The sequence below is a fragment of the Siphateles boraxobius genome, unplaced genomic scaffold, assembly GCF_051911475.1.
Source record: "Siphateles boraxobius isolate OS27281-9 unplaced genomic scaffold, OSU_SipBor_1 9, whole genome shotgun sequence".
NCBI classification, from domain to species: domain Eukaryota; kingdom Metazoa; phylum Chordata; class Actinopteri; order Cypriniformes; family Leuciscidae; genus Siphateles; species Siphateles boraxobius.
The window spans coordinates 12,287,942-12,309,147 of record NW_027509219.1 but is presented as its reverse complement, the minus strand read 5'-3'; the positions used below and the strand labels follow the sequence as shown (position 1 = coordinate 12,309,147).

The 21,206-nt window shown below is 36.7% G+C and overlaps 1 protein-coding gene across 2 annotated transcripts in view; it reads left to right on the top strand.

Annotated features, from left to right (window-relative positions):
* Positions 1–2,127: 2,127 nt before the first annotated feature.
* gpat2 (glycerol-3-phosphate acyltransferase 2, mitochondrial) overlaps positions 2,128–21,206 on the top strand; it is a 79,021-nt gene continuing 59,942 nt past the window's right edge. For both annotated transcript variants that reach the window (XM_077222714.1, XM_077222713.1), the window contains exons 1-2: positions 2,128–2,178; positions 11,613–11,720. In XM_077222714.1, the coding sequence (XP_077078829.1) occupies positions 11,655–11,720 (66 nt within the window). In that variant the 5' untranslated portion in view covers positions 2,128–2,178; positions 11,613–11,654. The remainder of the gene's footprint in view (positions 2,179–11,612; positions 11,721–21,206) is intronic.

Sequence of the window (21,206 nt, the reverse complement as noted above, 5' to 3'; positions counted from 1 at the left end):
GGTCCGTGGAAAAGTCTATAGAAAAACAGTGTAAAAAATGGACGAAAATAAATCAAATTAAAATGAAACACAATAAAATAATTAAAAATAAGATTAACCAGATAAATAAATTGAATAAAATTAGCTAAACATCGAATAAAATGAATGCTTTGATTTAAAATAAATAAATAAATAAATAATAGATCTAAATAAATAAATCGCTGTAATAGTGAGTAGAAAAAGAACAGAAACATAACAGAAAATATTCCTTTCAAAATACTATTTAAGCATTATATATAATATTAATATCACAGCATAAATTGTGTCTTAATATATTTTAAAACCAACTTCCAAATTTAAAAGCACCAAATTTCAAAAGCATTAAGATGCACCAAGATGAAAATATTTGGTGGACCTTGGGGTCCAAAAGAGCAAAAATCCCTGGTTTATAGGATTCTGAATGTGTTTAGAGTTAAGTTTTCCCCCATAATAAGATACTATCTTTATCTGATGAAAAAAAAAAAAATATATATATATATATATATATTTTTTTTTTAATCCGTCATTATTCATTCCTGACAAATCTGTATAAGTGTTGTTAATATGTAACCCCCTTGTTTTCTGTCTTTGTTTTATAATTGCTGTTAATATGTAACCCCTTTGTTTTCCGTCTTTGTTTTATAATTGCCAAGATTCTTTTAAAATCTGTAGGATTTATGTAAATCCTATTTCAATTATGTTATGTCAGGAGATCTTAAAGTCTTTTTTTTTGTAAAAACCATCGGGTCTAATCCCTTATTATATCAACTTATTCATGTTTTTCCTGTAATAATAAATCCACTCGGATGGAGTTTGTGCTTTTGGACTGAAATGAAACAGTGTTTGCTAATGCAATCAGCAAGCATCTCTTATTACCAAGGCAGCTGGCCTTTTATGTATCAGGTCACATTATCTTATGCCAAAGGATGGCACTGTATCAAAAGAAGAACAAGACGTGGCGATTTCTGGGTGAGCAGAAATCAAACACATCCAAAAACCTTTCAAAATGATTTCATTTTAAAAGTATTACAATGAAATTACCAGTTGGATTGTTGTGAGATGAAGTGATGGCAACCTTGCAAACGCTTTACAAGCCAGAAAGAAAGGTTATAAAATGGAGACCTGGGTTTCAAGATGTCCTTTGAACAGACAGGGAACTTTTTACAATTTCCTGGAGAGTTAGACAAACATGATGACTTATTCAACATCCGGACATCCGTTCCAGCATAATCCTGTTCAAATAAATAAGACAAGAGGCAGGGCAAATCAAAAAATGTCAATAAATTAATAAATAAATATCTGAACAGAATGAAAAAGAAGACAATACAGCAGGGAGTAAAGAAGTTTCAGGGCTTGTCAAAATAATGGAAAAAAGAGAATAATAGAAACGCTGAAAACTGAAGGTCGTGGTGGAACTAAAGGTGTGAGACTGACTGCAAAAAAATAATGCAGATATTGAAGCAAAAGCAACTGAAGCGAAGAATAAACAGCATTTTAATGCCGATGGGTTGACCAAAGTTCTAAGGTGTGCACGATTAAAGTAGTTCCAGGCAGATCTCACCGCATTATTCCATATCACGTCGCCAAACGATTTCAGTTATCCTTCTCCTCGTGGCCGCATTACCATCTCGGGTGTGCATTTTTTTTCTAATAATTTAACGGCCCGTCGTCAATCATTCCTTACATTAATATAATATAATATAATATAATATAATATAATATAATATAATATAATATAATATAATATAATATAATATAATATAGCTGTTGAATGCTTGATTCTGATGCCGATGGGTTGACCAAAGTTCTAAGGTGTGCACGATTAAAGTAGTTCCAGGCAGATCTGACCGCATTATTCCATATCACTTCGCCAAATGATTTCAGTTATCCTTCTCCTCGTGGCCGCATTACCAGCTCGGGTGTGCATTATTTTTCTAATAATTTAACGGCCCGTCGTCAATTATTCCTTACATTAATATAATATAATATAATATAATATAATATAATATAATATAATATAATATAATATAATATAATATAATATAATATAGCATGCCATGCCATAACATATATGAATGCAGAACAAACCTATATGTCCTCACCTGTAGGGGGCGATGAACGGATCAGCTGCATTAGTAACATCAAGTTTAATTGCTGCAGGTGAGTGATGCGTATCAGTCGTTCTCTCTTTACTCGATCAAGATGCATATTTTAATTTGTAGCTCAACTCTTTTAACATGAACTTTGTGAAATATTGGGGGATTTTGCGGAGCATGGTAGACTTTAACGTGAACTGGGTGATATAATCTAGTCTCGTTTTTCTTGATTTCTTCCCACATAATGCTGAGGCGGCGGCCTATTTATATTAACAGATGTGCGTGGGTCGGTTGGGAACATGGGAAGTGAGTGTTTTCTCTCTTAGTCCTAATTCTGCATAATGGATAACCAAAGTTTAAAGGAGTTTGTACCCTTGAGCTCATTTACTTTTGTCCGTCAAAGAAGCAGATACGTTTGCTTTTGTAAGCGTGCTCTGAATGTTTTTCTAAATACACTTCCATAAATGGAACTGCTGGGGCCGGGCGATTAAACCATCTAGACCTATACTATATGATTAATATAAATAATATTATATCATGACACACTCGAGTTTTCTAGCGTCAGTTATATATCAAAAAGAAAAGAGTTGCGCGTGCTACTTCCGTGCGTTATGTTTTGATTGAGTGCATGCGCGTTGTTGACCTGTGCGCGTGAAGTAGAGCTGACTCGCGAGCCATCAAGTCTCGTGACTGTTGCCGGGTTGGTGAGTCATGCCACTTTGTTGGTAAAATAAAAATATCCGGATCGTAATTGTTGTGTAGTACGTTTTCATATGTCAAATATTAAAGTCACCATAAAATCAATATTGACAATAATTGTTTTTAAATGTATATGTACAAGATAAATTATTATTTTAAAATTCATGTGCCCTCTTAATATCTGAAGAGACCATGTTGACCTTTTGCAAAGTCGTGATTTTGTTTTTGTGCCTACAACAATAGGTTTTTATGCTTGAATTTTCAAAAAGCACAAATTATTTTTCACATATTTTACAGTGTAGCAGCACCTCTCTTTTCCCAGTCTGTCAGTAACACTCCGGTCTCCATGAAGCCCGTTCTTTCGAAACACAGTGTGCTCTCTTTGGTCAGACAGAGAATAACTCCATTTGGAGTACACTTTGTGTTGAAAATGTAAAAAGGCATAATAAGTCCTCTTTAATCAAAATAAGTTACCCTCACTCTTGCAGCGACATCTCTTCTCATCTCTGATGACATGAGATCACAGCAATAGCACACCACAATGATCCAACCATCAAATCAAATAATTCCTGAAGGACAAAATCAAGTCCCGTCTTACATTTGTCTTGTTCAACAAGCAGTTTCACTTGGTTTTGTCAAAATCCGCTTGTTAATTCATCATGACAAAAAGAAAGGCTGTCTCCGGGTCCTACTATTTATTCATTTTACGCATTACACAAGTCCCCCTGTTGTCAATAATTTTATCCCTTAAAACTCATACTTGATCATCAAAATGACATAACTTTTTTTTCTGTGAAATTTTGTTTTTTAAATTAATTTTTATGAATATGCAAATTAGCCTCACCTCCACTCACACCAGCTCAGAGATCCACTTGGTCAACAGAGGTAAACGCTGCACAGTGGTATCGCTTTTTACAACGGCTGACACATAACAAACAAACCAAATGTGGGACAATTATAAGTTTGTGTGGGACAATGTGGGACATGTTACCAACACTAAAACATAACCTGAAACTGTTATATAATGTTTATCTAACTTAATAAATACATTTGTATTCCGCCTGTCACTGATAAACATTCTTTGTTCTTTAGTCCGTTCCAGAAAACACCATTACATCACAATGTAACATAACATGTCTTTATTTTACATGTCATTTAAATTCAACATCACTGAGCCCATCATGCAGATAACTATTTTTGAAACAATTATGACCAAGTCCAACTAAAATCCAACAAAATAAATATGAAAAAATAAAATATAAAACAACATGAAATTAGATCACTGTCAGTCTTTTATATTAATATATTAAACCAAAAACTTCCATATTTTTAGAGTGGATGTGCATTAAAACCACAGCAGGCAACAAGTTGATAAATTCAGCTACATTTTAATTTACAGAATTATCCATTTGTTATTATCCAATTATCCAACGAATCACCGCTCCACATTTTGATTGACAACCGTCACAACCCACTAGTGACCGTGTTTACTCCTTTGCTTTCAACCATTGGATAGGATTTTAAAAACGGCGGTTGTATTTGTACTTCTGACGAAGTGCTGTTGAATATAGGTGAAAAACTACGCCGCAAAAAGAATTAATTAAATTCTTTCTTAAAAAAGCAAAAGAACGCATGCACGTATTCTTAATATGATAATTAAAAACCAACAGACTGATGAAAATGCAGGATGTTTTCTCAATATGCGAAGTGCGGGACAAGGGTTGAAAATGCTGTGCGGTACAACGCAAAGCGGGACATGTGGTCATGCTAGTTGCTAATGTTACACACAAACCATGTTCCCATTCGCCATCTCAGAGTCAGACAGCTGTATTTTAACAATCAGCATCTTTAGAAACGCTTTTCGATTTTCTCCACAAGGGGACTTTAAGTGGATAGGGAAGAAAATGGTCACAACTTCAGTGTAATGCTAACTTTAAACAGTTTAAAAGATAAATTATATTCGTTTTTTTATCACAATATAATGCATAGCGAATTGAAATGTTTCAAACTAAAAATTTTCTTCAGAATATAGTTTTCATTTTTAATCAATGAATACATTTTTGTGTGATAGCAATCACAATCATAACAATTTTGTCCTTCACCCATGCTGCCAGTATGTAATTCTGTCATTATCAGAGTTGCCAACTTTTGAGTTTTGCTTGGAGTGAGAGATGTTGAGGGGGTGAGATTTGTTGACGGGGGGGGGGGGGGGCTGGGAGATTTGTTGACGGGGTGGGTAGCCTACTGTATCACGTGCCGTTTGAACTGACGCCCTACAGCGATCTGTCACATTTAAAGGGTCATGAAACCCCCCTCTTTCAGCTCAAGTCTAGCTCACAATCTTTTTGAAAAATGCAACTTAAATGGGTGTGATGGCTGTGAGAAGAAGGGAGGGAGTGGGTGTGGCACGGCAGGGGAGAGGAGAGGGGGAACTGTCATCAGCCAGCCGTGTTGCCAGATGTACGATAATTATCGTATTTGTACAATCATTTTGACCTCTGTACAATGTACGATCAATAATGAACAATAATTTCAGAGTTTTCAGTCGTTCGTCCAAACACACATCCTATCGCTTCTCTCTCTGACCCCGAATCATTTCGCAGACTTGACCTGCCTGCACGCAAGCACGTACACACACACACACACACACACACACACACACAGTCACCACACGGTGTCGCCCGGCCCGCACGTCAACACTACACATTCACAAGTCTTCCGCATTAAGCATTAAGCATACAATTGATATATTATCGAAATATCTAAAATGTTCATAACAACTGCTTATTTAACAAAAGGCAAGTAAAATGACCAGGGCTACATTTTAGACACACACATAGCCTACCTCTGAAGGGATAGAAAAGTCCTCAGGACTTGGTACCGCATTACTCGCAAGACGTAACTTGCATTGGTCATCGATAAGGCCAAAGTCCACCATTCTCCAGTTCTCGAAGCTCTCTCGGGTAAAATGTTTGCGGCACACGTATTAGAAGTGTCCGTGGTTGATGGCCAACCAACCGCCCGGAGCCAGAGTCTAGCCCTGGCAGCATCGCGGGGAAATATATTCTACCCACTTTGACTTTTGCACCACGAAAATTTTGCGTCCCATGATTGTCTCTCTCCTTTACTACGTGATATCACAGTTTGACATGTCTGTGGAAAGATCCACGTGGTGTAATGAATAATTAAGAGACAGTGTCTCATTAATAATTATGAGAGACTTATGAGTCATCAACGCACTACACTGTGCTCTGCCACGTCACAGCCTGCGATGAAGATTCTAAACCCGGAAGACGAAAATTGCGGGGAAAAACTAAAATGTAACCATTTCGACCCTACTATTAAAACTAACAGATGCTAAAATTGTCTTCAATGGTGTTCAACACACATACCTCTGTTAAAATCTCAGAAAATTTGGTTTAGGGTTTCATGACCCTTTAAAAGCGCCAAAACGTGGGACATATTGACAGAATCTGACAGCTGAGAATTTGTTCCATATCAAAAATAACCTTCTCTGTCTAGTCTGTCGGTGTCCGTGTCCTCTTTGTCCGCGATTTTTCTCTGCATGAGAAAATGCAGTGGTCCAATCAGTAGTTAAGAGCCTGAACTTGCTTATTGTAATTCGGAAATTAGTGCACATGAGTGAAAAAAATATAGCACAGAAGAATGTATAATTCTAATGTATAATTAACTCATAAGACCATGAGATTGAGGCTGAATGCGTGAGTGTCACGCCAGATGCGTGAGAGTTGGCAACCCTGATTATTCGCTCACCCGCATGTTTTTCCAAAACCTGTATGATTTTCTTCTGTGGGAATTCTCAGTCACTTGTCAGTCTTTTTTTGAAAGGAAAAAAAAGTGATGAAAGTGAAGAGTAACTAAGAATGTATTTTTTTTTCCATGGGAGAAAGAAAGTCTTTGAATTTGGAACAACTGAGAGCAAGTAAATTACAACATTACCCAGACAGGATTATTATCCTAAACTAAAGCACAATAATCAGGAAGCCTCAGCAATGCATTTGAGGTATTTTAAGTTTGTGAAGTAATGTATTCCATTTAAAGTATTCTGTGCATTTGCACAAATCTGAATTTCAAAAGATAATTAAAGAAAAACAACATTGTACCCATAGAAATAATTAATTTAAATTCTACACGGTTAGGTTTGTAGCTTTAGGTTAGAGTCGGTAGTTTCTCAATATGTGTTCTTGTGAACTTGTATAGTGTCATCATGCGCTGGGCAGGTACTGTTCCAATTCAGATTTCACATCTTGCAAAATACAGTTCAAATCCGGACTACTTGCATAAGAACTTGGCATACTTGGTATTGAGAAACGGCTAGTAGGGCTGTATGAAATAGCGTTTTAGCATCGATATCGCGATATGTGCATTTTGTGATAGTTACATGAGATGTGCGATGTCAAGTGGATCGTAGTTGATACGCGATCCATACGGACAAGGCACCAGGATTAAAACGCATGTGACTCTTGGATTAATTGCAAATCACAGAGTGAAAGTTTCTCATTTGCACATCTCATTTTGGGTCCTCTCAGTTTAAACTTTCAAGCAATTTTAAACCATTTGAGTGCGAAAGAGAACTCTATTCGAAACTCGCAGAAAGCATGTGAACACCGAATTACTTTCTCATCTATTTGTGCTTGAATGGACAAAATTATCTCATAATGCCTGTCTCGGCGAGTATCAAAGTAAACACAATCCGAATAGCTTATGCTAACATAAACGTAAACAATTTAGGAGGAAAACAAATGTGTATCATTAAATTTGATCTGTGATTAGCTCTGAAAGTGACAGCTAGGGGTGTGCCATATCATACCGTCCACGATAATACCGGTTTACATTTTTACATGATGAAAAAATGTGTTATATCGCGATATCAATGATATAGCGACGCGATGACGTATGGCGCATTTACGTTCCCTAGCACGCACAACAACAACACCTGTCTGAGCGCGAGAGCAGCCTGTCAGCCTCCGATGACGATTTAGCAATTTCACAAACAGCTTGAGTGTTCAGCGGGGCTGCCGACGCGCGTCTTCTCTCGCGCGCGTTTAGGAGTCGGGACATGACTGAATGGTCTCTTGCACAATCGGGCCATTCAAGTCTTCTTAATTCTTATCAGTTTAAACATTCAAGCGGTTTTAAACTATCCAGTTAGCTACTCGTGCACTCTCTGAGAGAGTTGCACTGCGTGCATACATAGAGTAGCCTACAGCTCGCGAGAAACTAAAGTTATTTTTCACGGATTATATTGATCATATTAATGGGGGGAAAAACGCAAAATTGTGTAAAACTTCCGGTCTTGGTAAGTATACTCATAAACACAGTCGGTTATGTATAAAACGCATTTGACAGTGTGACAGACAGTATAATGAAAACAGCAATGGATCCGTGCACTAGCTGTAAAAGTGAGAGCAGCCATAGGCTATGCGTCTGTCATTAATGTTGTCGTCAAAACAACAAAAGATGGCTTTAATTGTAATGAATGAGAATTATTAGCCTATGTATTTAATTTAATCAGGAAACAGAACTAAAAGACTATGTGTTATTTTACATTTGATTACTTTGTTTCTGTAGTATTTCTGAATACTGGTGTTAGACCTACACACATTTAACATTTAATTCAAAGATTGAAATCAAGCTTCCTTGTGTTGTGTAAACTCTTAACAACAAAATTACCACATTGTAAAAACGCAATGAGTGAGCAAACATTTAGGCGAGATAAACATAAAAAGAAAATTTTCAACAACAACAAAAAAAAATGTCTATATCGTCATAAATATCATTATCGCAAAATATTCTTGAAATATCGTGATAGAATTTTGAGGCTATATCGCCCACCCCTAGTGACAGCATCCTAATGCAACCTCTGAGTCATTAAAGCTATAATATGTAATTATTCTGTGAAGACTGTGCAGTGTTATTTTACATTTGATTAATCGATTTCTGTACCTGAATACTGTCAGACTTAAAAAGGAAATTTGCTTTAGCCTATGGGTTTTTTTTTCAGGTATCTTTGTTTTATTGTATTTATCTATGCTTGGAATTAGTTTTTCTATGCAGATTCACTCCCCTACAAAATCACCCCAATCATTTTAGAATAATTAATTCTTTCCAAATTGACTGATTTATCTGGTGAAACTGTTATCACAACGTCAGATTTTTTTTTTCTAAAATCGTGCAGCCCTAACGCCTAGTGTTTGCAGTAACAGATAAAGAGTGACAGACATGCAGTAGATATTCATGTAGTGTGCACGTTCTCCACAAAATGATCTAGAATACACAGCATACATTATTTCATGAAACAAAACTACTTGGTAAATGTATCTCTGCTGCATACAAAGTGCTCATTAGTATTGAAATGAGTGCTACTAATTAAATGGAATGTGAAAAAAAACCACAACTGAACAGCCAAGAGTTCAAAAGGTACTGCACAACAGAAATGACCCAAAAAAACTTTTTTGTCCATATTAGCGCATAGTTTTAAAGTCAGGTTCCTGAAGGTACCCTCTTAATGTTTTTTTGCCAGAGCTTTTGGCAGTGTTGTTCCTCCCTTAGGTTGATTTTTAATGAAAATTGAATAATGAGATAGAAACAAGGCCAGAAACATATTTCAGTATGCAGATGCCAGGTCCCTTGAACATACTTAAAAGTGCACTCTTCTGTTGCTGTGGTGGTAAAAAACTTTAGTACTCAATGGGGTGATGGTTAGCTTCAAATGTTTGTACCATTAAAGTGGATTTGTTATTATTCAGGTGACTAGCTAATATAAAAATGACTTTAAAAGGATAGTTCACCCAGAATAGAAAATTCTAGCATCTTTTAGTCACCCTCATGTCATTCCAAAAGATATTTTTAACAGTTTTGATGACCATTGAGTTCCATTGTATAAATAAATAAAAAAAAAAGTATCTTGATGTTCCACTGAAAAAAAAAGAAAGCCATTCAGGTTTGGAAAACACACAAACTTGCCATAAATGCAGTTTACTTTACACTACTGCCTGTTATAGCTCTCCTTTCGTTGTGTTATGTTTTCTGACACGTTTCGTAATGCAACAATGAACAAAATTAAACAAGCATAGTTCATTTCTGCAATGCAGAGGTGGATGTGGAGAAAAGGAGTGAGAAATTAAAACTGGACTAAATAGAGATATGGAGATGTTCGGACATGAAATAATTGTAGCTACAGGGGCAAAGTTTGATAAACAGTGAGATACACTCAGCTTTGGAGAGAGATGGGGATAATGACATTCTTGAGGGTGCTGGAGAGAATGAGATTTTAGGTCTGGTCTTGTTTATGCTTGTGTTGTTGTTATGAGGAAGCTCATTGGATTTCAATATTAATGGCGACACAATGAAAGACACATTTATACAGCTTGAAAACTTCCAACATGTGTTCCCTCTATTTTCTAGAAGGATACATTTTATGAAATAAATGCTGCGGTGCTATGTACATAAAAAGGATTTGTAGTCACCATGAATTCTATATAAATTTTCCTTGTGTGTTTTTTGTTTGGTCAGCAGTTAGATGTCATCAATAATTTTGCTGTCAGCTCAGCAGAACTGATGTTAAGCTTCATCTTTTTCAGATAATAGAGGTCATTCAGTGTTAGGGCTGGGCGATATGACCAAAACAATTATATATACAGTTTGTATTTTTTTTGGGCTGAATGGCGATATGCGGTATATATATCTGTATTTTGTACTTTTTTTCTATTTGGATTAAAAAAAATCTGTATTAATCTTAAAAGTTATTTCACATCCCGCAACATCCCAAGCATCTGATGGGGCAAGCAAGCCACATTAAACTATACTTGTTAACTATATGTTACAAGTTATTTTGAAGCCATTAATATAAAGCATGTCTCAGGTTTAGGACAAATTGGATGATATACTTTAATGTAAAAAAGATGGACGATGCACTTTCACTCTCTTCCATTGAAGAATATTTAAGCCGCCAATGTCCTAATATGGCGCTGATCGTGCAGACTCAAGGCCCCGCCCACCCTCCTCGTGCAGACTCAAGGCCCCGCCCACCCTCCTCGTGCAGACTCAAGGCCCCGCCCACCCTCCTGCAGAATCAGTTAATACAGTTTACTGCAGAGCAAATCATTACAATAAATCAATCGGTGTGAAATAAAATGTCATGGAAATGTGAAAATTAAAGTCAAAACTCAAATATCCTCCTGAGGATCCCAAAAAACTCTGTTGGTGCCTCAGTGATTACTTCCTCAGAGAAGCTGTCAATCACAGCTGTCAATCATGACACCACGCTCCTGTTTTTATAACATCAAATAACTAACTGAATCCAAACTTATTTAAAAAAAAAAAAGAACACTTGAACTCAAATCAGCGTGATGAAAACTACCTAAAATTACAGAAAAAATCTTTTGAAAAAATGTTTTTGATATTGTTTAGTTAAATTACGTGGAGAGGGCGGGGTTTATGGCCTATACTGGGACCAACCACCTGGGGGTGATCGAAACGATTTAGCTTACATTTTCAAGACTTGTGCAGCACACTTTCTCCAAACAATTCAAACCATATGCTGTTTCTGAGGACATTTCACAAAGCTCTTTTAGTGGCCATAGCTGCTAAGCTTTAAAGGGACTAAAAACACGCTAAAATATATATGTAGGAATATCGTCTATTTGCATCTTCTCCCTCTTGTTGCGTCAAGTGTGTATTTGTTCCTGTTTAACTTGAAGTCTCTGAGCTACTCAGAAATGCACCTCTTAATAAACAGTATGCATTTTTAATAATCTATCATTTTTATTTCTTCAGAATTACTTCTAATGGTAAGTTAGCAACTTGGTTTGAAGAATCATGGACCCAGACAGCGAAAATCCTTCCAGTAAAACTTCAGTTTCTTTCCAGCCCAGACGCCCCACGGTAAGACTTTTAATTTCACATGACACATCTTACTGTTATATATGTGGGGTTAGAAGTGCTGAATGTTAAAGATTGCAGAACGTTTAGATTAAAGTAACTTCAGGCTAAGACTTGAAGTTAAAAGTTTAAGTTACATTATCTGGGAAATTCCTTGCATTTAGCTAAGTCTTTGTGTACTTCATTGATTACTTTGTGTTACTTCTTTGGAAATCTATTTTTTTAGACGATGCCAGTAATTCAATCTCTTATGCAGTGGCAACTTAAAGGGATAGTTCATCCAAAAATGAAAATTCTGTCATCATTTATTCACCCTGAAGTTGTTCCAAAATTAATTTTTTTCTTCTGCTGAACACAAAAGATATTTTGAATAATATGATTAACCAAACATTTGTTGGTCCTCATTGACTTCCATAGTATAGGAAAAAAATGTAAGTGAATGGGGCCCATCAACTGTCTGGTTACCGACATTCCTTAAAATATTTTCTTTTACTGTTTGGCAGAAAAAAGAAATTCATACAGGTTTGGAACAACTTGAGGGTACATAAATGATAACAGAATTTTTTTTTTTTTTTGGGTGAACTATCCCTTTAAGCCTCTGCACACTTAGGAATATATGTAGGCTTTGCACTACCCTTCAAACGTTTTGGTCGTTATGATTTTGTTTTTGGATTTTTTAGGATTCTTTGATGAATTGAAAGTTCAACAGCTTTGAAAGTTGTTTGATAGAAAGTTGCAATCTTTTGTCATTTTAAATCTTGACTTTAAAAATGTCTTTACTGTCAATTTAATTTATCCAGTAGGGGTGTAACGATCTTCAAACCGAACTGAAAAAACGCGATACGTACCTGCTGCCCCACCCAGCCCTGGCCCATAGTTGAGGTTGATCTCACTTTAAATGTATATCTTTTCTTCCTTGGGGTTTGATTTAATAGTAATAAAGGGTGTAACGATACACGTATTCGAGCCGCAAATTTTTCGTGTCTTATGTGTACATGACGAATAGCCTAACAACCATTAACCACCACAAATAAGTGCAGTAAGCTTTGCGTTTTGTTACTTTCTAATAATAAACAATGTAATTTTTCAAATTATGTCCATTTTATCACGAATTTAAACAATAAATGCCATTTTGACGGTCTTTAACGTGGCGTGACAGATCACTATATAGGCCCCTGGAATACCGAGTACGAGTGCGCGCTTTCATCTCCTAATAAACATGAATAAACATCTGAAGGTATGTTGAAAGAGACAGTACAACTTACTGAAGTGTATTATATCTCGTGTAATCGCTCGATCTGTGTTTCAACAGCTGAAAGACATCAGTAAATCAGCTTGTGTATATGTGACAATGTATATATGACAGCTTGTGACAATATCCCATGGAACATTACATTTACCTCAGGCAAGTCATTCAGTGTCCACAGCTTTTTAGTTTACTAGATCTGTATATGTGTGTATATATATATATATATATATATATATATAAAAACCTGCACTAAATATATGCACTACATTAGCCCATATATTGTTTATACTTGACTTAATCTGTTATTGATGTTTCAAATATGTGTCATGAAAATGACAGCCACTCTGTAAATAATTATATGTGACCCTGGACCACAAAACCAGTCTTAAGTCGCACGGGTATATTTTTAGCAATAACCAACAATACATTTTATGGGTCAAAATTATCGATTTTTCTTTTATGCCAAAATCATTAGTATATTCAGTAAAGATCATGTTCCATTAAGATATTTTGTAAATTTCCTTACGTAAATATATATAAAAAATATTTTTGTGAATGGATGCAGCAAAATAGCGCCAAAAAAAAAAGTCAGAAAACACGCCTACAAACTTCGCTCGCTGCTGCCCGCTCTTTGGGAATTACCCACTCAAGTTTGGTATCTATGTCAAGCTTAGATTTCCCCCTTTCGGGTTCATAACTCTCCACAACGTCATTTGAGCAGTAAGCCAATAGAGAGCGTTAAAACAAGCCCTTCTTGTGTAAAAAAATAAAATAAAATCATCTTAGCAACGGTCTGCTACAGCGCCTCTCATTGGCTTTCGACTTCTTCGCGTGCACAGTGTACACAATCCGCAATGGTTACGGTGCAAGCCATGGATTCTGAGATTTAATTCTGCTCAATTTAAACTTTAAAGGTGCAGTGTGTGACTTTTAGCGACTTCTAGCGGTTCGGTTGCGAGTTTACACTAAGGGCTCTGCCCACCGCTCACCCCTCCCTTTCGAAGAAGCTACGGTGGCTAAAACGGGACAAACATCGTCGTCTGAGACGGCAGAGAATAGCCAGAGTAAACCAAGTTTCTGTACCACAGTCTATTATAAACCACATCATGGATAAAGATTACAAAGCCATAGTCAGGTGAGGATCAAGGGTCTTAATACGTAATATAATAATAGTAATTAGTTGATTGTCTCATGAACGTAACCAGCACATTTCTCCCCACATAGCAAACCCATAATACAGCGAGGAAGAAGAACCACATGAAACTATGCAACTATATATTTTTTCTAACAGGGTAGTAAAAGTTTAGCTGGCTAATATGAGCTGTTACTGTGGCTGAGCTGGTTAAAGCGTTAAGCCTTGTTTAAACTCGACGCGTTCGCATGAGCCCAAAGGTGCGTGCGACAAAAATAACGTGATTGTAACAGCGCGCACGCCTCCGCATCCCCTAGACACCATTTACTCCACACAATAGGCTTTTTTTTTCTGATTTTGGAAACTCGATCGACTTAAAATGCTTCCAAGATCGACGGGTTGGTGATTCCTGTAACTGTTTTATGGTCAATGACAAGAGTACTAATCAGCTGTCTCACGAACGTAACCAGCACATTTATCCCCACATAGCAAAGCCATAACACAGCGAGGGAGAATTAAGTTACATTAAACAATCCAACTACATATATTACACCACTGACAAGGGAAAAGTCACTACTCACGGTGTTTATGGCTAGCTTCTAGCTTTCTGCGGCTTCTCTTTCAAGGTAGTGATGAAACACGCTCTGTAACGCTGTTTGTTCGCTGTCGGCTACGGTAGAAACATGACGTCACAATATGTCGACCTTCATAGAAGGGGATTCCCGCGCCTATGTAGATATAAATGCCTCATTCTAAGGTAATAAAAACATTACGGTTTATTAAGTAAGTTCTTCATACACCACTGAACACATAGTTATGGATGTCATATTGCATTTCTGTTAATAGATACTCAAAAATTTTACACATTGCACCTTTAATTACAGCAATAATTTAACAAGCATAGTAAACGATTTTTTGGCAAATGATTGGGAAGATGATACAGAATGTCCAGAGACTGGATTGGCAAAGGAGGATGACCTGAAAGACGACGAATTCGATCAATGTGTGGAACAGTTTTGTAACAACACACACACACACAGACAAACACATACGGGCATGTACGCATATTCACCCACGGGCGCACACACACACACACACACACACACACACACACACACACACACACACACACACACACATACACACACACACACACACACACACACAGAGACACACGCACAGACAAACAAACACACACACACATACGGGCATGTCATGGATGTATATTCACACACACACACACACACACACACACACACACACACACACACACACACACACACACACACACACTTGAATTTAGTGGTGGGGAACTCACAATGGTGTAAATTTCATTTATTTCCTTTCATTAGTAATGCGTAGCTAAGGACTTCATTAGGAAACTTTAAAGTCGATTTTCTCAAAATTTAGATTTTTTGCCCCATCAGATTCCAGATTTTCAAAAGGTTGTATCTCGGCCAAATATTGTCATATCCTAACAAACCATAGATCAATGGAAAGCTTATTTATTCAGCTTTCATGTGATCTATAAATCTCAATTTAAAGAAAATGACCCATAAGACTGGTTTTGTTGTCCAGGGTCACATATTTCAACAACGAATTGGAGTAAAAACATAACTAGATTGTGCATTTTGCATACAATTTGTTATTTGAGTGTTGATTATTATATCTAAGTATAAATAGCAACTGAATTTAGGCTAATAGTTTGGGCTCTGTTGTTAACATTTAATATTATAGTAATGTGCAAGTAAGATCATTTTGTTATCTTTAAGAAACTTTTAATTATAACTAAATTCATTTAAAGACAGAGAGACTATTTGTTCTGGAAAGCACTGTTTAATATAAATAAAAAAGCCAATTTTATGTTTAGTTCTCGCTGTACCGAACTGTCACTTAATAACCAAGGTACGTACCAAACCGTACGTACCAAACCAAACAGTCCTTTATTGGACATTAACAGTCCAATAAAGGACTGCTCTTGTTTTCATATTTTCACTAATCCCACCTCTTTCTAAATCCACCAACTTTCTAGAAGATAATTGAATTCCTAACTCTGAAGACCAGCTGCAGATGATTAGTCCAAACGCCATCCCATTTTCTCCCAGCTTTTGTTGGCAGTTTTGGTTTACCCCCGAAGAGCTGCTGACTTTGAGTTCACCTGAACAGTGTTCATATGTAGATTATCTGTGATTCAGTCCACTTGAGGATTCTTGATTGGGTCTTTGATCATCAGGTAATCCTCTTATTCTAGGGCAGGGGGGATACATAACACAAATAATGAGCTACTGTCAAGTCAAGTCACCTTTATATGTCACTTTATATAATACAGATTGTTTCAAAGCAGCTTTACGGGGGTAAACAAGGAAATGACGACTCGATGCAAACATAATTCAATCCTGCTGTAAAGCAGCTCTAAAGAGAAAAGTGTCATTGTTTATCTGAGGTCAGTTCAGAATTGATTCTGTTCTGTTCAATAACTGTGTAAAGATCATCAAAAATGAAATAAGATCAATTCAGCTATAAAGCAGCTCTGTAGAGACAGCGATGTCATCGTTCAGCTCTCATCCAATAGTGTCAGTACAGTCAAATCAATAATATTGCTGAATCCTGTATTGTGTGTCCCCAATTATAAGCACTGTGTCGTTGTGTGGTAAAAAAATGCAACGTGACATTAATCTTTGATGAAACTAATGTTGACAAGAAAAAGAACACTGAAGATGACAAAAGTTTTGTTTAGACGAGCAGCAAAAATCCCACTCAAAACCTGTTTTGTTGTTTGTCACATGAACGACGATAACGGTTTGGAAATCTGATTAAAATGAGTCCTGATAGGTTTTATCAAATTTCAGTACTGTGTCCTGGCTATGTCATTACTATGGAAACCTCTATAGATGATGACTGTCTAAACGAAAATATCTTATTTCATCCCTTGTAAAATTGTTTGAAAAACAAGATAAAATTGGATTTATTGTGAACAAAGTCAAAAAGCTCTTTGATCAGTTTCTCAGAAGCTGCTTCCCCTCAATCGCTGATGAAAATGACCTGAAATGTATTCCATTTTTGATTGGTTCATTAGTGTTGCTGTATCAGATTGAAAAATGTTATCTGTGTTTGTAATGATGGTGATTATCATAATCAGATTCAAAGCACAGCACCAGGTAAATGTAAGGTAACTCTTGCCTCCGTTAATGAATGCACATACACGGCCAAAAAGCTCATGCACACAGACTGTCAGGAGTCAATCATGTGGAACGTTTGTGGGATCGTTATATAGTTTTTTTTTTTTTCTATAATTGATTCAAGACATAGATGTACTCTACCTGGTCAGGAATGAGGTTAAAAACTTGTCAAATTAGATGCAGTTGTAGAAATAATAACAGAAATGCACGCAGTTTTCTGAGCAAGGGTTCAACAAGCAATTTTCTCCTTTTTTTTCCTGAGTCTTATTAGGTTGAAGAGAATATTTTCTGCACAGAGCCATGACAATTTTATGTAATTTAAGTGAGTCCAGAACTAGACTTTTTGTCCAAAAGGATTCTTTAGAATTTTTCCCAACCGTTTGGTGTCAGTGATGCTCCAAGTCTCGAAATACATTTATTTTAAATCATAAGAAATATAATAAAAAAGAAAATAAATGTATCTACATCAACAAACCAAATTGAACATAATAAACAATTATTTTCATTGACTTATACCTGGACTTTAAAGTGGAGTTCAACTCTTTCTAGCTTGAGAGTGTTTCTCAGTAATTATTATTATTATTTCAAATAAATATTTCTATTTCTATTGTAATACAGCTGCACTGTAAAAACAAAAAAAAACTTAATGGTAAGTATATAATTTTTTTAATTTACACTGCAGTAGTAAATTTGCAATATTTATGTCTTAAATTCTTCAATTACAAGATTTAATTATAATTCAAATGTTTATTTTGGTGGAAACTGCTGGGAGACTTATAAAGTTGGCATGACATGAAAATTCACCTGATATTTGTAAACAGTTCATTTGTCACAGGTTATTTGATCTTGTACAGCACTATCATTTTCCCGTTTTTACACTAGAGGTGGCATTTTGCCTGAGAAATACATATCCAATTTTGGTGAAACGGTTTTAGTGAAACGGCAGACGTACTCATGACTCCAATCATTTGGTCCATTTAAACCCTGCCTCTTTCTTACTACTGACTGTAAGCTTGCATTGAGATATGCCAGATATTTTTTTTGTGTGCCACACCCACTTCTCAACATCCAATCAACATCCGGTGGATAGGAAAAAATATTTTTTTTTCCCTGTAATCTGGTACACTCAGGTGTGCATCACAATTTTTCAGTTTCACTTTATGACAAGTTTACAAATTCTGAATCGTCTGGAAATCATCTGTCCATGATAATGTTGGGATGTGAAAATAAAGCTTAAAGGGGCATTCGGCAACCCTAGCTATTTCTTCGCTGATTTTCACTTTTGTTATCACATGTTTTCTCAACGAGTTCCCCCTACAGCTGTGAGGCGTATATTTCACAACAATGTCGTAAAATAAACTCCCTTGCGGCACCCTTCTCCCCCTTTCTACTGCTGCTCATGAGCATTTGTTATTATCGGAGCCGGCCAACTCTATCGTGTGGAGCTATGTCTACCGAGGTGCGTAATACAGGCCTGATAGCGCTCCGGCGCCACGCCGGATTTCCGGCGTACAGACGTGTCTGCGAAAGAAAAAGAAAAAAGCAACCGCAAAAGAAGCGGAATTCAACCAATCATAGCGCTGGGTTCATTCCCCAAATAGCAAGCGGATATGATTGACAGATGCGTAAGGCCTATCATTAAAAAGAGACTGAAAATCGACAGCAATAATCCCGCTCGATCCCGCTTCCACTCCCGCGGCCGCCTCTGACTGAGTTCATGAGCGAGGACAGTAGGCTACAGTACTCACAGCACTTCTGACTCCTGAAGGTAAACAGGCTGGGGTGGATGTGGAAAGTTGAAGTATTGTATTGAGTTAACTTAATCTGAATTCTATTATCTGATCGCAATCGCATGGGTTATCTTAGAATACTCCGTCATTCATGTCACTCAGATAAGATGAAGACATCATACAGCCATGCAAATTATAAAAAGCTTAAGTATTGATGAACAATAAATCTAAATAAAATTAAAATCGCTATGGCTTACCGATTATGAAAGTGCTGTGATTTGTGGATTAATTTACTGATAAGCGCGAGTCTGCAAACAGACGTTTATTTATTCATTCTCAGTGTCGAGAAACGTAGCCTGCATGTGTTACGTTATTGTGTTATAATAACTAATGTACCTAATTATGTTACATAATAATTTTGTATGAAAACTAGCGCGTTACTTATGGATAAGAAACCGTTGTATCAGTGCTGCGCTCTCTCTCTCTCTCTCTCTCTCATGCTGCATTCACACCAGACGCGAATATCGCGTCAAATTCGCGCCTACCGCGTCTAGTTATATGCTTGACCACTTTGAATCCATTGGCGCGTCAAGAGCGAAATTGACTCGCGTAAAAAACAAAAGTTTGAAGCGAAATTTACGCGCGTTGGAGGCGAAATCCGACGAAACTCAGGAGGCGAAACCCGTTGACGGCCATCTGTTACATGTTTTGATGTCCACATGTTCTTGTTCAAGAAATTACAATGACTGTAGCATTTTTATCGTAAAGAAGTGGACAAATATTAAAGATTAATTTGTATTTACAACTTACCAGGTTCCCCAATCTCCTCACTGACCCTCTTCCAAGCGAGGTCCTTTTTGTTCCTGTCTCTGTACAAATATGAAGTGGAATCGTACAATTCTGGGTGTCTGCTTACAGCAAGAATTAATTTTTCCTCCAAAGCTGTCATTGATTTTGGAATGAAAGATTCCGAGCGGGAGTTTACGTCACTTTACCTCCTGAGTGACAGCAGGCAGCTAGGCTCCTGATTGGTTAACGCGGCGCGAATTGACGCCAAAGTTCAGATTTTTTAACTTGGGGCGGCAGACGCGAATTCGCGTCAAACGCGTGAATGCACCAAATGCACCATTCGCGCGTAACGTGCCAGACGCTCAATTCGCGCCATTCGCACGAACTTGCGCGAAGAAGGACGTTTTACTATTAACACAGCCCTATGTCAGATTCTTCTAACATATAGGCTACTTGATATTCATTTTAGAATAAGTGATTCGTTTTGCTATTATTGGTCCTGTGACAGGATACCTGTCTATTCATTGTCAACTATTTTCTATAAGTATGTTTGTATTGGCTAACGTTTATTCAGCTAATGCGTGTCCTGTTTAAAATGTGCAATGTTCAAATGCAAAGACAGCACGGCTCAAATAAAAGCCCTTTTTTCTTTTCTTTTATCAAGTAGGCTATCATATTTGGATATTGGAATAACAAATTAAGTAGAACTGTCTTAAATGTACAAATGTTTTTTTTACTGTTTTCTAGAGGTTTCTTAATTTTAGACTAGTTGACCAGCACACATTATTTTGCAATGCAATATTAATCATGAAAAAAATACATTGCAGTGCAGTGCAAGTGAAATTTCAAGAATGTCAAAAGTCAAGAATTATGAAGATAGGCATGTGTTTGTGTGTGTCTTGCATTCTCAAAAAATAATGACAAAAATATATGACAACAATATAAGAAGACTAGAAGAACAATCGCTCATCACTTTGTGTCAGAAATTAGCGGAGGATAAACTCGCCCTTACGCATCTGTCCCAGGGAAAAAAGTTCAGGCTCAGGATTTTTTTCTGCTATCACCCCTGGTAATACATCATACACATTGAAGGTGGCGGCGTGTGTTAAACCATCCAAGTGATTTCTAAACGGTTTTATTAAGCTCGAATAGTGGCCGAATGCCCCTTTAAAGGGGTGGTAAAACACGATTTCACTTTTCTAACTTTAGCTAGTGTGTAATGTTGCTGTTTGAGCATATACAACATCTGCAAAGTTACAGTGCAATGCAGGATTCGCACAACGGCTTGTCCTGAAAGATGGAGCAGTTCCAACTTTCTAAGAACAGAAGCTGTTGTTTACGGGCCACAACCTGTAAGTATGATTTATTTTTCGTCGATGTGTTTTCCTGTAATGGTTCGTATTGTTAATT